This window comes from Orycteropus afer, unplaced genomic scaffold (genome assembly GCF_000298275.1).
Source record: "Orycteropus afer afer isolate SDZICR_OR568_19922 unplaced genomic scaffold, OryAfe1.0 scaffold00092, whole genome shotgun sequence".
Classification (NCBI taxonomy): Eukaryota; Metazoa; Chordata; class Mammalia; order Tubulidentata; family Orycteropodidae; genus Orycteropus; species Orycteropus afer.
In genome coordinates, this window is record NW_006921679.1 from 1,234,383 (window position 1) to 1,252,664 (window position 18,282).

General features: G+C 36.9%; 1 protein-coding gene across 1 annotated transcript in view; it reads left to right on the forward strand.

The window, feature by feature from the left end:
• Positions 1–18,282, forward strand: part of IFT88 (intraflagellar transport 88) — a 223,394-nt gene that overhangs the window by 42,392 nt on the left and 162,720 nt on the right. The window contains exon 13 of the mRNA XM_007942504.2: positions 815–901. Coding sequence (XP_007940695.1) covers positions 815–901 — 87 coding nt within the window. The remainder of the gene's footprint in view (positions 1–814; positions 902–18,282) is intronic.

Sequence of the window (18,282 nt, forward strand, 5' to 3'; positions counted from 1 at the left end):
GAAGTGGGAGGGGAGCTGTTGCATTGTAAACTGTGGTCAATGACATGAGACAAAGTATATGTGAACTGCTGTATGGAAAGTGAATTCACTCTGTAAATCTTCACCCAAATCACAATAAATAAAATAAAAAAATAAAAAAGAATATTTAATGACTTGGAAAGATATTCTTTCCATGTTAATATACCATATTAAGTGTAAAGAGCAGGTTATAAAATGTGTGTACTTTGTGAGTCTGTTTTCAAAATTGCTGTGTATATATGCACAGGAAGAAAACACGATGGTAATGTTCATCCTTCTCTGAAAATTAGTAAATCCTTTTTGGCAAACAGTTTGGCATTTTCCAGAAATCATGACAATATGCATTTAAAAGATGTATGTATGTAAGGATGTGAATAAAAACTACCTGTAGCAATTTAGTTCTGCTATATAGCAAATAACAAAATATACCATGAACTATTTATTTAATGGTTGTTTTCCCTTGTTACTTGCATCGACTGTATTGCTTATGTACCTTCTACTGCAGAGTTTTTTGTCTGTCCACTGTTGCTTTCTTCCTTCAGTTTCTCAGAAGGTATCATAGAGCAGGAAGAATGAAAGGAACACTATTGACTCATAGCTTCCTAACCCTATTTCCTAGTCATGGTTTTTAACTTGACTTTCTGAACTGATTTCTAGCGTAACTGTCCCTCCTTTGGTAGGCTTTTGTAGTATGTTAGCTTTGGTAGATAAGATTTATGTTTAGATTTTAAGAAATCAATCCAAATTATTTTTATACCATGTTTCTAAATAGAACTTGTTTGTTTGTTTGACACAGGAAAGCCATGGCAGAAAAATACATCATGACAGCTGCAAAACTCATTGCTCCTGTAATTGAAACGTCTTTTGCTGTAGGTTATGATTGGTAAGAGAGAAATTAAATATAACCAGAGAAGGTGTTTTCTTTTTATAACTTATACTTTAATTGACTTAAAATTAATGCTGTTAGAGAAGTGAATAAAATAATTGTGAATGTTGACTTGTGCTTATCAAGCAGATAATATATGTTAAGATTAATATGGACAGTTCTAAAATTCTAATAAGATATTTTTCTTATTGCTCATGTGATTTTGTAAATTTTGTACCTTGAGCAAGAGTCTTACATTGGATATGGGGATAAGTAATTAATTTCATTTTACAAATTACAACCTGTGCACACTTTCTTTTCTCATTTTCTGCCTTAAGTTTGTTACTAGTATTAACTGTCTATCTTGAGTGGGAGCTTTCACACCTAAAGAGACTGTTGGCTTCTGCTATATTTCCTGTATAGGAATGTAGAGTTTTAGAGTTGGAAAATCTTAAGGTCATTTGTTGAATGAGGAATTGAATTTGGTTCATGGTTCCACCAGTACAGTAATCCCTTGATAGGTGGCTTCAGTGTAGTGAATTGCTTGGTATGGCCCTTCTAGCCAAGGTCTTTGTGACTCCTACCATATGCTTTATTGGACTATGTAAAAGTGAGGTGCTTGTGGCCCACCAAGGGGATTAACAAGGGGATAGCTTGTTAATAATGTAAACAAGGTGCACGGTACCATGTCAATAAGGTGTATGTAACCCTAATGTGGGGATTGGTGAGTTTTGCCATCCCACCAGGCTTAAAATGAGCCAATCCAGAGACAGAAAGGAGGGAATCTCGTTACCATCAGGAAAGAAGTGCTGGGAGTGGACTGCATCCTTGGACCCACAATCCCTGTGCTGAACTTCCTCGACCCAAGTGACAGAGGGCTATAATGCTTTACTGAGAGGGCAAGAGATGGCAAGAAGTGACGAGACATGGCAGCAGAGAAATGGTAACAGTTGACCCAGCAGCAGAGAGTATAGTGGGCTTCCAGATCCACAGAATGACAAGGCTGAGTGCCTTTGGTCTGAGGCTTACTGGCAGAATAAGTTGCTTCTAGGCGTTTACCACCAGACCTAAAAACTTGGTATTACCTGCCTGAGCAGGGCAAAGGCCAAAGAGCCACAGGGCTGAATGGCCAAGGGCTAGAGAGAGACATGCCTGTGACATGGCTGAGAAAAGGCTGTCCTTATTGAAGAACTGTATCCTGAGTTGTTCCTGATCCTCAGTTATAACCTGTTTCTTCTCTAATAAACCCCATAAAAATCATGACTATTGTCTATGGTTTTGTGTGGCCGTTACAGGGAATTATCAAACCCAGCATAGAAGTAGAGAGTGCAGAGGGAGAGACAGTTGGTGTCAGAATTGGTAAAAAGGTTGGAGGGTGGAGGTGTGCCTGACCTCTGCCTCATGGGAATCAGCCTTGGGCTGTTGATCTTGATCCTGCTCTTCCCTTGTGAAGTTTGAGATAGTCAGAAGGTGCCCCCATACAAATTTTGCTGTAGCTATTTAATCTCTGCTTGGATTTTTCTGGTGTTCAATTCATTTATTTTCATTTTGAACAGCTTTAAGTGTTAGAAAAGTTTTCCTTGTATTGAGTCCAAATTTGCTCCTCAAGAACCCATTTTCTTTTATTTTTTGTGCAAACATATGGTATGATACCATCATTTTAAAATCCAAGGTACATTTACATAGTTAGAAAATCAAAGCTTCAAAGAGTTTTCTTTTTATTTTCTGATTGCTTTTCATGTGTCTTCTTGTTAGAAGTAATATGTCTTCTTCATTATCTTTCAGGTTCTTATCCATTCTGTCTATTCCTTGGAGTCCTTTCTTTGTTTTGAATTTCATTGCCTTCTTGCTTTAATTTGGACGAAACCAAACGCACTGCTGTTGAGTTGGATCCGACTCATAGCAACCCCTCCTTGGGTTTCCAAAGCAGTGTCACTGTGGAAGTAGATTGCCTAATCTTCCTTCTGAGGAGTAGCTGGTGGGTTTCAACCGCCAGCCTTCTGGTTAACAGTCAAATGCCTTAGGCACTATGCCACCAGAGCTTCAAATTTGCCTTTTTGTTTTTATTGGAATTTCAGGTTGCCTTTCTTTTCTTGCATTCTTTGCCTCCATTGTAGGCTCAGGTCTTTCTTGGAGAACTTACTCCTAGAATTTCTTTCTCTCTACTCTAATTTCTGTAAGCTAGTTACTGTTTTGGCCTGACGTTAAATGCTATCTTGGGGCTCAACCTTTACTTCTCCCCAAGTTTATATCATCTTTCTTCTTTAACTCTTTATTGTTTTTCCTTGATTTCATGCTGAACTATTCCCTCAATTCTGTCTCCATGTCTATAAATGTCTATATTCTGTCCTTGTTGTTGATTGAGCAGGTATAAAATTCTAGGTGGTAAATAGTTTTCCTTTAGAACTTTAAAAGCATTTCTCGGTTGTTAACTATCATAGTTGGTGATGATTAGAAGTCTGATGCTCATCTCACCCTTTTTATTTGTAGATGACTCACATTTTCTTTTTGATGATTTTTATAATTTTCTCTATACCTTTGTTATTCTGAAATTTCAGAATAATGTGTTAGATTTGTCATTTTGTCCTATATGGGTAGTTGGCTGATTTATGATAGTGTTCCATTCCAACAACCCTGTTGTAAGTCAGTTTTGACATAAGTTGAATACCTTTTTTTTTTTTTTTTCAGGTTTTCATTATCATTGCCTTTTATTACCAGTATATTTACAAATCCAATCTTTGTCTTTGGGGAGTGGCATGAGAATGATGACATCAGCAAATTACACACTGCAACAGTATATGTAGTACTGTCACTAACAATTGTGTTGTAGTTAGGTGCTCTAAAGTCAGTTCCAACTCATAGTGACTCTCTGTACAACAGAATGAAACATTGCCTGGTCCTGCACCATCCTCACAATCATTGCTGTGCTTGAGACCGTCATTGCAGCCGGGGTGTCAATCCATCCTATTGAAGGTCTTCCCATTTTTGCTGACCCTCTTTCCTTCTCCAGGGACTGATTCCTTCTAACAACATGACCCAAGTACTGGAGAATTTTGGCCATTCTCTCCTCTAAGGAGCATTTTGGCTGCATCTCTTCTAAGACAGATTTGTTCATTCTTCTGGCAGTTCATGGTATTTTCAATATTCTTTGCCTCCACCACAATTTAAATGCATCAGTTCTTCTTTGGTCTTCCTTATTCGTTGTCCAGCTTTCCCATGTGTATGAAGCTACTGAAAATACCATGGCTTGGGTCTGGCTCACTTTAGTCTTCAGAGTGACATCTTTGCTCTTTAATACTATAAAGAGGTCTTTTGCAGCACAATTGTCCAATGCAGTATGACATCTGATGTTTCCATGTGCATTGAATGTGGCTCCAAGTTAAATGAAATCCTTGACAAATTCAGTCTTTCCTCCATTTATCACAATGTTGCTTATTGGTCCAGTTGTGAGGACTTTTGTTTTCTTTATGTTGAGGTATAATCCATACTGAAGGTATAGTCTTAGATCTTCATCAATAAGTGCTTCAGGTCTTCTTCAGGTTCAGCCAGTAGGGTTGTGTTATCTGCATATCACGATTTGTTTAATGAATCTTCCTCCAATCCTAATACCACATTTTGCTTCATATAGACCATCTTTTCAGATTATTTGCTCAGCATACAGACTGAATAAGAATGGGGAAAGGATACAACCCTGACTTATACCTTTCCTGATTTTAAACCATGCAGTATCCCCTTATTCTGTTACTAAGGTAAAAAAAAAAAAAAAAAAAAAAAAAAGGACAGTTGTAAGTGCGGTTCCTTGTAACTGGAATATATTGTAAGTCAGGTGCTACCTGTATTCCACTTAAACATTCATTATGCTCCTTGATTTGTAGTCTTATGTTTCCTTTCAGTTTGAGGAAATATTATTGTATTATTTCTTTTGTAATTTATTCTTTTATTCTCTAGCTATGAATTTCTATCAGTTGGATGTTGAATTTCATTGTTACTTAACCTGCTCTTATATTTTACATTTCTGGTTTTGCTTAGCTCTCTGGGATATGTCCTGACTTGCTCCCTCAACCCTTCCATGTAACTGTTTTGTTTTCACATCTTTACTTCATACTTCCAAGAGCAATTTCTTTTTCTCTGATTGTTCCTTTATCACTGTTGGAGGTACAGGACAGTGTGCAGACTTTTTTGCACATACAGATGGAGGAGTCAGTGGTTCCACACAGACCTCAGTCACTAGATTGCAGCCCACTTCTCAACTCTGCCCTTCACACTTGCCATCTCTGAATCTACAGCCTCACCAGGATTCTGTTATGCAGATAAACACTCTCCTCTGTTGCAGCTTTCTTAGTGTGGTTTCCTCTTCTCTGCTTTATATGCCAGCACTCTTCTGCCCACTTGCATTCTTCTAGAAAATTCCATTTGCTCATGTCTCTTCGCTGCCATTCCCGGAGGAGTGGGAGATAAATGCAGTGTCTGCTACTGTCCGAACCAGAAATCTGGCTACTTATTGTTAAAAGTGATATAAGGACTTTCTTCCTTCCTTGCTCTTTTCAGGCAAACAGTTCTAGTCTTTTTTACCCATTTCAGATATCATGTATTTTTCTAAATTTTTCACCTGATTGGTTGACCAACTTATTGTTGTTATGTGCCATCGAATCAGATCCGACTCATAGCGACCCCTCCTTGGGTTTCTGAGACGGTATCACTAGGGAAGTAGATTGCCAACCTTCCTTCCAAGAAGTGGCTGGTGGACTTGAACCACCAGCCTTCTGGTTAGCAGTCAAATGCCTTTAGCACTACGCCACCAGAGCTCCCAGTTGACCAACTAGTTTTTATAAATGTGTCCCTACATCTGCACACAGTAGTTCATGTAGTTCATGTGTGTTTTGACAAATGGAATTCTAAATCCATTTTTCTGGATGCCAAACTTCGATTGTAAACCTAAGATCTTGATTTTGAGGGCAGGTATCTCACTATGTATGAACTCTTCATATCTTTAATTATGGTCAATAGTAAATATTTGTTTTATATTATTAAATCTAGTATGAATTCCCTTAATGTTTACTATAACAGACATATCTAATATTTGTTAACAATTTTTTACTGTGGTAAATACATGGAACAAAAATTTTTTTGCTATTTTAATAATCTTTAAGTGTACAGTTCAGTGACATTAATTATATTCACCATTTCTGTAATATTTAAAAAAACCCAAACTCATTGCTGTTGAGTTGGATCTGACTCATAGCGACCCCTCCTAGAGTTTCCGAGGCAGTATCACTACGAAAGTAGGTTGCCCGACCTTCCTTCCAAGGAGTGGCTGGTGGGTTTGAACTGCCAGCCTTCTGGTTAGCAGTCAAATGCCTTAGAACTATGCCACCAAAGCTCCCTTTCTGTAATATCACCATAGTCTATTTCCAAAATAGATACTTCATTTTTTTTTTTTTACATTTTCTCCTTTTCTTAAAAAAAGGTATGTTTTTTTTAAAAAAAATATATAGGTTGCATTGATGTAATCTAGCAGCTGTTTTTTAAGTGAAATATGGCAATAACATGATTTTATCAAAATGCTAACCCAAGTGACCAAAATTTTCCACCAAAGAAGAGTTTTAACCAAAACTGTGGCTTTTTAAGATCAGAGTAGGCTTTGTGATTCTACTCATACATCATCTTTTACATATATTCAAGTAGGACTTTTTTTTATTTTAAATTCTAGCCTAATGACCTTTGCCTGTAGATTTGGTGTGTTTTCACTTAAACACGTTTCTGCTATAAAGTAATTGCCTTACTTTAAAAATGTTGAGAAAGAGCCACTGTGAAGTATGAAAATGAACTTATGGCATTTACTTCAATGGATCAATAAGTTTCAGGAGATACTGGTGTATATGCTGATATAGGGAGCTCTGGTAACGTAGTGGCTAAGGCACTTGACTGCTAACCAGAAGGCTGGCAGTTCAAACCCACCAGCCACTCTTCGGAAAGAAGATGGGGCAATCTACTTCCGTAGTGATACTGCCTCGGAAACCCAAGGAGGGGTCGCTATGAGTCGGGTCCGACTTGACAGCACATAATAACAACAACAACATACTGATATAATTAACAGGACATCTAAGCATAACACAGAACCCATTCTTTTACTGAGGTTCCTTGTTTAATTCTAGCTCAGCATATTTTTTTATTGTTATTCATGATAAGTATGGGAGCTCTGGTGGAATAGCGGTTAAAGCATTTGGCTGCCAACCAAAAGGTCAGTGATTTGAACCCACCAGCTGCTCTGTGAGAAAGATGAAGCAGTCTGCTTTTATAAAGATTTACAGCCATGGAAACCCTATGAGGCAGTTCTACTCTGTCCTAAAGGGTCACTGTCTGGACAGTGAATAAGGAAGACTGAAGAAGAGTTGATGCTTTTGAGTTGTGGTGTTGGTGAAGAATGCTGAGAGTACAGTGGACTGCTAAAAGAACTAACAAATCTATCCTGGAAGAAGTGCAGCTGGAATGGTCCTTGGAAGCAAGAATGGCCAAACTTTGTCTCACCTACTTTGGTCATGTTGTCAGAAGGAGCCATTTCCTAGAGAAGGATATCATGCTTGGTAAAGTGGAGGGTCAAGGAAAAAGGGGAAGATCCGCAACAAGATGGATTGACACAGTGGCTGCAATGATGGGCTCAGTTATAGCAAGGATCATGAGGATGGCACAGGACCTGGGCAGTGTTTCGTTCTGTTGTACATAAGGTCACTATGAGTCAGAGATGACTCGACGGCACCAAACAAGTGGGTTTGGTTTTTTATGATAAGTATTATTTTAGCCAAAGAACATAGTGATCTTAATATATTTCTCATGATTGTTAAAATTCATAAGTATTTTCAAGCTTTTCTTTGAAACCTAATATGTAATAAGTCTTACTTCCTTATGCATTGACTAGATAGGTGTCCAATTCCTCAGATGGGACTGGCAATTTTTCACAAGAGTTGCCAGATCTTGGGTAACATGAAAACCTAGTGCAAATTTATTTTCTAGTAACTTTGAAGAAAGACCCTTGTATAATCATGAAATTTTTTCAGAACTATTTTTTCAGAAATTGCAATATTTATGTTTGTATGTGTCTGTATATTATGTGTGTATATACATATATACACATTAGAAACTATACATGTTTAAGATTTTGTACATACTTATATATACATAAGTCTATATACTCACTTAGATATACAGATAGATACATGTATGTGTATAAGGAGCACTGGTGGAAGGCTGGTGATTTAAATCCACCAGCCACTCCTCAGAAGGAAGATTGGGCAATCTAGTTCTGTAGAGACACTGCCTTGGAAACCCAAGGAGGAGACATTGTGAGTCGAATTGACTGCAGTGAGTTTTTTTTTTTTTTTTTGGTGTATTGCATAAGGCATTTGACTACTAACCAGAGGGCTGGCGGTTCAAACCCACCAGCCACTCCTTGGAAGCAAGATTGGGTGATTTACTTCTGTAGTGATACCATCTTGGAAACCCAAGAGGGGTTCACTATGAGTCAGATCTGACTCCATGGCAGTGAGTTTTGGTTTTACATGTATATATTTTAACGTTTTAAAAAAATCTATGACAATGATATTTGGAGATAATACCAGAGCTCCTGATTGAGGTTAAAAAATACTTTGGAAAGTATTCCATAGTATAATAGTATGCATGTTATACTTTCTACATGTGTGCTTTTCTCATATGCTTTATTCATTGCAGAAAATCAAAGAACAAACTTTTAAAATAAAAATAACATCTATTTAATCTTTAGAGGGTATTTTGACTTCAAATTAAAAAGATTTGAATTAGAGTTGAGGTAGTGTACTTCCATAAAAATTTACAGCCTTGGAAACCCTATGAGGTCACTATGAGTCAGCATTGACTCAATGGCAGTGGGTTTAGTTTTTTTTTTTTAATCTAATTTCAGTTCCATTTACATAATTTCAAATGACATTTTCCCCAAGATAGAATCTTTTATTTCATTAAGCCCTGTCCAGGGTTCCATGCTTTTCTTTTAAAAATTATCCAATGAAGGGGAACCAGTTTTGAAGTTGAAAGATTATTATTCTCTTCATTCAGACCTAGCCCTTGAAGCTGGTTTAAATTTTTTTTTATTATTATTTTTAATGTTAAGGGGGCCATAGCAATGGGCTTCAACATAGCAATAGTTGTGAGGATGGTGCAGGACTGGGCATTGTTTCATTCTGTTATACATAGGGTCATTGTGAATTGGAACCGACTCAACAGCTCCTAGCAACCTTATGTACAACAGAATGAAACACTGCCAAGTCATTCGCCATCCTCACAATCATTGCTGTGTTTGAATCCATTGTTGCAGCCACTGTGTCAGTCCATCTTCATGAGTGTCTTCTCTTCTTCACCCTCTGCTTTACTAAGAATGATGTCCTCCAGAGTCTGATCCATCCTGATAGCATGTCCAAAGTACTTGAGAAGTTCTTGCCATTTTCACTTCTAAGGAGCATTGCAACTGCACTTCTTCCAAGACAGATTATTTCATTCTTCTGGCAGTCCGTGGTAAATTCGATATTCTTTGCTTACACTGCAATTCAAAGACATTTAATTCTTCCCAGTCTTCCTTATTCATTGTCCCGCTTTTGCATGCATATGAGGTGATTGTAAATACCATGGCTTGGATCAAGCACTCCTTAATCCTCCAAATGACACCTTTAACACTTCAAAGAGGTCCTTTGCCGCAGATTTTCCCAATGCAGTGTCATTTAATTTATTGACTGCTGCTTTCATGGGTGTTGATTGTGGCTTTAAGTTAAATGAAATCTTTGACAATATTCAATCTTTTCTCCATTTATCATGATGTTGCTTATTGGTCCAGTTGTGAGGATTTTTTTATGTTTATGTTGAGATGTGATCCATACTGAAAACTATAATTATTAATCTTCATCAGTAAGTGCTTCAGGTCCTCTTCCCTTTGAGCGAGCAAGGTTATATCATCTGCATATCAAAGTTAATGAGGCTTCCTCCAATCCACCTTCTTAGATTATTGCTCAGAATACAGATTGAATAAGTGTGGTGTAGAGATATAACCCTGATGCACATCTTTCCTGATTTTAAACCATGCAATATTTAGCACTAACAAGAAGGCTGTAAAAATAACCATTGCTTGGGAGCCCTGGTGGCGTAGTACCTAAGGCATTTGACTGCTAAACAGAAGGCTGGTGGTTCACACCCACCAGCCACTCCTCAGAAGGAAGATTGGGCAATCTATTTCCATAGAGACTTGCCCTGGAAACCCAAGGAGGGGTCACTATGAGTCTAATCTACTCAATGGCAGCAGTCACATGCCATAGGCACTGAGCCACCAGAGCTCCTGAGTTAGTATGATATTGACAGTTAAATATTTCCATCTGCTTGAAATCTGGAATATGCCAATATCAAGCTCATAAAAGCTGATTATTACTTAGAGAGCCGGAATTTTTTTTAACTTTTTATTATATTTAGGTGATTTAGAGCAAATGGTTTTTCATTCAACAGTTCATGCACATTTTGTATTGTGACATTGATTGCAATCCCACAAAGTAACAGCACTCTTTATACTTCCTCCCTGTGTTTACCGTTTCAATTTGTCCTTCTTTCCTATCCCTTCTTGCCTTCTTTATTCCTAGGCAAAAGTTTATTCCTAGGCGGCAGCCCTTTTGATCTCACATGGTTCATTGTACTAAGGAGTGCCTGTCTCTCTAGTGTTACTGTTCATTTTACAGGCCTGTCTATCATTTGCCTGAAAGTAGAGCAACTGGGATGAGCTCAGTTCTAGTCTTGAAGGGAATAGATGCAGAATTTTTAAGTATTTGTTTTACTAAAGACAAGGTAATTAATTTTCTTTTCTTTTCTGGAACAATTTTCAGTGTACGTGCCTTAAATTGGGAGCTCTGGTAGCATAGTGGCTAAGGCACTTGACTGCTAACCAGAAGGCTGGTGGTTCAAACCCACCAGCCACTCCTCGGAAGGAAGATGGGGCAATCTACTTCCGTAGTGATACTGCCTTGGAAACCCAAGGAGGGGTCGCTATGAGTCAGGTCAGACTTGACAGCACATAACAACAACAACAACAACATGCCTTAAATTGTAGCAGACATTTTATTTCACCTTAAATTTATTGAGTACTATCTATTTTGGATTCTTTATTGGTACTGTTACCTATTTTATCTCATGGGACTATTATTTTTCTGTCACTGAAAAAAAGGAGTAATAATAAGGCATTGACTTACCTAAGGACAGGTAACTAGTTGATGTCAGAGCATTTTTAAACTCTGCATCGGAATTACTCCGGGAACTTGTTAAAATACAGATGATCAGCTCCATTTGGTGAACAGACTTAGAGTTCTGGGATAGAGAGTAAGCATTTGTTTTTAATAATCCCTTCAAGTGATTCTGCTATATTTAAAAAAAAAAAAAAAGTTGCCATCAACTCAATTATGACTCATAGAGACTCTATAGGATGCAGTAGATTTGCCCCCACAGGGTTTCCTAGGCTGTAAATTGTTATGGAAACAGACTGCCTATCTCTCTCCCACAGAGCCACTAGGTCAGCTTGAACTGCATACTTTTGGTTAGCAGCCAAGCACTTAATCACTGTGCCACCATGATCCCTTCTGCTATATAAAACAAAGCAAAATGCAGTTTGTGTCAAGTTAATTCCACTCATGGTGATTCTGTGTGTTTCAAAGTAGAACTGAGCTCCATAGACTCTTTGTGGTTGTGCCCTTTTGGAAGGAAATTGCTAGGCCTCTCTTCTGAAGTGCCTCTGGTGGGTTTGAACTACCAACCTTTTAGTAGCCCCGTGCTTAACCATTTGCACCAACCAGGGACTCTTTCTGATGTATACCATACTCTCATTACCCACGTTATCAACCTTAGTTGCCTAGGAAAATCACCATCAGAGAATTAAAAAATCCTTGTTCCCAGGCTGTAATCCAGACTAATGAAATCAGAGTTTCTGGTGTTGGGACTCAGGCATCAGTATTTTTAGAACCTCCTTAGGGGGCCGCAGTATTTATTCAAAATATAGACCCTTGCTCTGTACTATGACAGTAGTTCTCAGATGCCACTAAGTAGGAAAGTTGTTAAAAATAGATTCATTTAGATATTGGATGAGGACAAAAAAATCTGTTTATTTTCCTTAATTTCTTTTGTTGTTGCTGTTGAGAATATTCACAACAAAACATATATTGACTCAACAGTTTCTAAATGTACAATTTAGTGGCCTTGATTACATTTTTCGAGTGGTACAACCATTCTCATCCTCCTTTTCTGAGTCTGTCCTCCTTCATTAACATAAACTCGCTATCCCCTAAAGTTCTTATCTAATCTTTCAAGTTCCTGCTGTCAGTTTGACCCTATATAGATAGTTCTTAAAAGAGCATAATGCTCAAACCAAAAAAAAAAAAAAACCCACTGCCACTGAATTGATTCTGACTCATAGCAACCCTATAGGACAGAGTAGAACTGCCCCATAGTGTTTTCCAAGGCTGTAAATCTTTATGGAACCAGACTGCCTCATCTTTGTCCTACAGAGTAGCTGGTGGGTTCAAACTGCATATCTTTTGGTTAACACCCAAATGCTTTAACTGACGTACCACCAGAGCTCCTTAAGCAAACCTTCTTTACTAGTTAATCTAAACTATTGTTTGATTTTAAGATGACTTCAAAGGATATTTTTGGTTTAAGGTTTATCTCAGGGCAGTAGTTTTAAGGGTGCATCTACCTTCCATGACTCCAAAAAGCCTGGAGTCCACGAGACTTTGAAATTCTGTTCTGCATTCTGCCCCTATTGATCAAGATTCTTCTATAGAATCTTTGATCAAAATGTTCAGTAATGGTAGCCAGGCACCATCTAGTTCTGCTTTCATGGCAAAGAAGGCAGTTGGTCATGGAGGCAGTTAGCCAAACATTCTGTTGTTTTTAGGTGCTGTTGAGCTAGCTCTGATTCATAGTGACTCTGTATAACAGAAGGAAACACTGCCTGGTCCTGTGACATCCTTACAATCCTTGTTATGCTTGATGCCATTGTTGCAGCCACTGTGTCAATCCATCTCATTGAGGGTCTTCCCCTTTTTTGCACATTTCGTATCCTTCTTTTATTCCTGACTTTTTCTTCCTCTGTTGCTCTAGGTAAATAGAGACTGCTGGTTGTGCCTTGGATGGGTGCTTGCAAGCTTTAAAGACCCCAGAATCTACACAGTGAATTAGGAGGTAGAACAGAAGCACTAAACATGTTGTTAGGCCACTTAACTGGGATGTCCGTGAAAGCATAACCCTAAATCTCTGAGTCAAGGAACCAAATCCCATGAGATTTGTTGTTGTTGTAAATATATCTATCACACAACTTTGGCCAGTTCAACTTTTTATAGGTGTACAGCATATTTGTTTTAATTGTGATTTGGGTGAAAGTTAGCAGAGCAAATTCATTTTCCAGACAGCAGTTCATATACATGTTGTTTCATGACATCGATTGCATTCCCCATAATGTAACAGCTCTCTTCCTACATCCTCCTTGTGGTTACTTTTCCCCTGTGTCCTTTCTTATGCGTTCCTGCCCTCTTGAGTGATCCCTGCACAAAAACTGCCCTTCTGATCTCCCATGGTTGATTGTTCTATGGAGTGTACCTAAAACTCCAAAAACTAAACTCACTGCCATTAAGTTGATTCAACTCATAACAACCATTCCTTGGGTTTCCAAGGCACTATCTCTACAGAAGTAGATTGCGCAATCTTCCTTCTGAGGAGTGGTTGATGGGTTTGAACTGCCAGACTTCTGGTTAGCAGCTAGTCAAATGCCTTAGGCACCTACCTGGTGTAAATGTTCACCTTATATGCCTGTCTATTGTTTGACTGGAAGCCACGAGAATGAGTTCAATTCCAGGCCTGAAAGTTGACTAGGGGCCATAGTCTCAGGGGTTTCATCAGTCTCTGTCAGACCAGGAAACCTGGCCTTTTTTATGATTTTGAGTTTTGTTCCACGTTTTTCTTCCATTCTTTACAGGATCTACAACTTGTTGACAGCAGTTATAATTGGCTCTGTAACCTTTAATCCATGTGATTTTTCTATCACAATTATCCTCCCTTCTTACCCCTCTCTCCTACCTCTGGTGACCACAAATAAACTTAAGTCTCTCTAGATTTGCCTTTTCTTGACTTTATGTAAGACAGGCATACAATATTGGTCCTTTTGTGATTGCCTTCTTTCACTCAGCATAATGACTTCAAGCTAGTAGTTTTCCACTGTATATATGGACCACGTTTTGTTTATCCATTCATCTGTTGATAGACATTTAGATTGTTCCATTGTCTGGCTGTTGTGAACAGTGCTGCAATGAACATTGGTATACAAGTCTCTTTTTGAGTCTCTGATTTTAAGTCTTTTGGACTTGAAAACCTAGGAATGGAATTTCTGGATCGTTCAGTAGTTCTATTTTTAGTTTTTTGAAGAACTACCATATTGTTTTCTACAATGGCTATACCATTTTCATTCCCACCAGCAATGGGTAAGGGTTCTAATTTTCCCACATCCTCAGCAACATTTGTTATTTTCTGTTTTGTTTTTAATTAAAACAAAAAACAAAAAACCTCACTGCCATCGAGTTGGATCCAACTCATAGCGACCCCTCCTCAGAGTGAAATGGTATCTCATTATGTTTTGATTTGCATCCCTAATGGCTCATAACACATGTGTTTAGTGACCATTTCATTGTCTATTCACGTCCTTAGCCCATTTTGTGATTGAGTTATTTGTCTTCTTGTTGTTAAGTTGTTCAAGTTTTATTGTAAATTGATTATTAGATTCTTGTCAGATATATGGTTTCTGAAAATACTCTTCTAGTTGGTAGCTTGTGTTTTTGCTATTTTGGTAAAGTCTTTTCCAGAAGAAAAGTTTATCATTTTTATGAGATTCCATTTCTTTATTTTGTCTTTTGTTGTTTTTGCTTTTATTACCAATGTATTCTTTGTGATTCCAGTGTGCAGCCAGATTTAGAAAACTCACATACTATAAAGTACCTGTTGATTGAAAATAGAAGGGAAAAGTTAGTCCTGGAATTATTTGGGATTCTTGCTACAAATTATCCTGGTGTTCTCATTCTATTTCTGTTAACTTGTTTGTAAATGGCTAAATTATTTTTTAACCTTTTTATTGTGGGAAGCAAAGCACATACAAAATAGTAATGTACTCTTCAGTGATTTCTCACAAAGCAAACAGCTGTGTAATAATTGCAAAGCTTGAAAAGTAAAACACTGTCATCACTTGGAAGCTCCACCATCCCTATTACTGCCTCCTCCTCCTCTGTAGGGTGACTACTGTTCCAACCTACATGATAATTACTTCTTTGCTTTTCTTCCTGAGAATGCATCCCTAAATAGTACAATTTAGTTTGGCCAGTTTTTTAAATATTATACAGATGGAATTACTTTGTAAATATCCTTTTTGTATCGCTTCTTTTATTCAACATTGTTTATGACTGTGACCCATGTTGTTGCATGTAGCTCTGGTTTGTTCATTTTCATTGCTATGTAGTTTTTCATGATGTGAATATATTCCAATTTATTTATTCATTTTGTTATGAATGACATTTTGCTTGTTCTCAGTTTGAATCAATTATAAATGGTGTCATTATTATTATTATTATTATACATGTCTCTTGGCGTATGATGTGTGTGTTTCACTGGGGCTCTATGAGTGGAATTGCTTTGATACTAGGTTATGTGTATGTTCAGCTTTAGTAGCTACTGCCATGCAATTTTCCAAAGTGTTTGTATTCATTTCCATCCCCACTAGCAGTGTACAAATTTCTAGTGGCTTACAAACAAATTTTGTATTTTGTTCTTTTATTTTCATGGTAACCTTTGTGGTTTTAATTTGCATATCACTGATGTCTAATGAAGTTTCATATGGTTATTGGCCATGTGGATATTATCTTTGTCAAGTGCTTGCTCAAGGCTTTTGCCTTTTTTTCTGTTGGTTTGTCTGCTTTTTCATATTGATTTATGAGAAATGCTAGATAGGAAATTTTGGTGGTTATAGGCATTGCACATATTTTCCCCCAGACTATGGATTACCCTTTTACTCAGTTAACAGTATATTTTGTTTAGTAGAACTTCTTTGTCAATTTAGTATAATTTTCTTTTCTTTGGCTAGTGCTTTTTGTATCCTTTTAAAGAAACATTTGAATATATTAAATATATTAAAATACTTTCCTCCAAAAGTTTTATATGATCTGTGTGTAATTGATTTTTGTGTATAATGTGAAGTAAGGTCAGGATTTTCTTTTTTTTTCTTTTCTTCTCTTTAGTAGGGCTATCCAAGTGACCCAGCACCATTTATGGAAAAAATAACACTTTCCCCACTGTACTATGACATAATGTTGGACATATATCAGGTGACTGCATGTGAGTCCACTTGTATATTTTTTATTCAGTTTCTCTGGTCTAAGTATCTGTTCTTGCACTTTTGTTCTTGCACTAAAACAACATTTTCTAACTTTCTGTCATATACAATAATTCTTGATATTTGATAGGGCAAGTACTCTAGCTTTGTTGTTCTTCAGGATTGCCTTCACTATTCTTTTGAAGTTTCCATGTAAGTTTTAGCATTAACTTGTTCATTTCCACAAGGGACGTGGTGGGATTTTCGTTGGGATTTCTTTGAAATCTATAAATCTGTGTAGAGAATTGGCATTTTCATACTGCTGGTCTTCCAATCCCTGAATATGATATATTTCTTCATTTATTTGAGTCTTATTAATTTCTTTCACTAATTTATATTTTCAGTCTAAACATTTGTACATCTTTTGTTGTATTCCTAAATATTTGATATTTTGACAGTGTCAAAAATGGTATAGCTTTTTTAATTCATTTTTATTTTTTTTTGCTGGTTTATAGCTACAGCTTATTTTTTTTTTTAACTTCTCATTCTGATGATATATATATATAAGAAAATATTTGCCATTTCAACCATTTTTATGTGTACAACAATTTATTTTTTTGTATCCTGATCTTTCATCCATAGACCTTACTAAATTTACTTATTAATTCAAATGCCTAGATTTTTTTTGGATTACCTACATAGACATAAGTGCCATCTCCAAATAATGAAAGTTTTATTTATTTATTTCTAATCTTTACACTTTTCTTCTTTTTTGCCTTTTTTGGCTTGTTTTATTTCACTGGCTAAGACCTCTAATTTAGTGCTGAATAGAAGTGGCATTTTTGTCTTGTTCCTGATGTCACACGACAAAGTTTTCAGTAATCTTTTATTAACTATGATGTTTGCTGTAGGATCTTGGTAAATAGTGTTTATCAGGTTAAGGATAAATAAATAAAATAAATCTTTGTTTTTGATTTATTAAGAGTTTTTATCAAGTCATTTATCAAAATTAAGATTAATTATAAGATTGATTTTAGAATGTTAAATCAATTGGAATTAGCTCTACTTGGATTTCATATATTATACTTTTAAAATATCAGTGGATTTGATTTGATGATTGTGGTGTAGTAAATTACATGATATGGCTTTTCTAGCCATAGTCTTTGTAACTTCCACTTTGCATGAGCAACTGAGTACCTGATTGTTAAAGTTATCCACCTGGGATATATCTTTCGGAACAGCACGAAGAAATCTTCTGGAAAGTTTGCTCTCTCTCAGGTGTAGAATTCTGATGTCGGGATTGATTAGTTTTGGCACTCTGCTAGGCTTAAAATGAGCCCTCCTAGAGGCAGAAAGGAGTCTCTCTGATTGCTGGATGAGAGAGATGCACTTTCTGAGAGAGAGATGTGAGAGAGATGCATTGCTGAGAGTGAGATGGGAGAGAAATTCACTACTGTGAGAGAGACTTGCAACTGAGAGAGACTGCCATCTGAAAGAGATGGCCAGCTGATAGAGATTGATCATGCTCCTGAACTTGAATTGAAGCCTATTGCTTCCCTAATAAACCCCATACTGTGTGAGTTCTGTGTGGCCCCTGCAGTGAATTATCGAACCCAGAAGAGAGGTGGTAGTTGTCGCGGGTGGAACAGTTGGTATCAGGGATGATAAGAGGTCTGGAGGGTAGCAGCTTGTTTGGCCTCATAGGAACAGGCCTTGGGCTACTGATGGTGATTCTGTCCTTCTCTTATGAACTGATGTTTAGCTTAGGATTTTTTTCATCTTTGTTTATGAGGAATTTTTGTAATATTTTGTAATTGTAATTTAAAAAATAGTCTTTGATTTTATTAACAAAAGTTATGCTGACCTCAGATGTGTCCTTTTTTTTTTTCTTTTTTTCAATTTTATTTTGATTTGGGTGAAGATTTACAGAGTAAATTCACTTTTCATACAGCAGTTCACATAATATACTTTGTCTCATGTCATTGACCAAAATTTACAA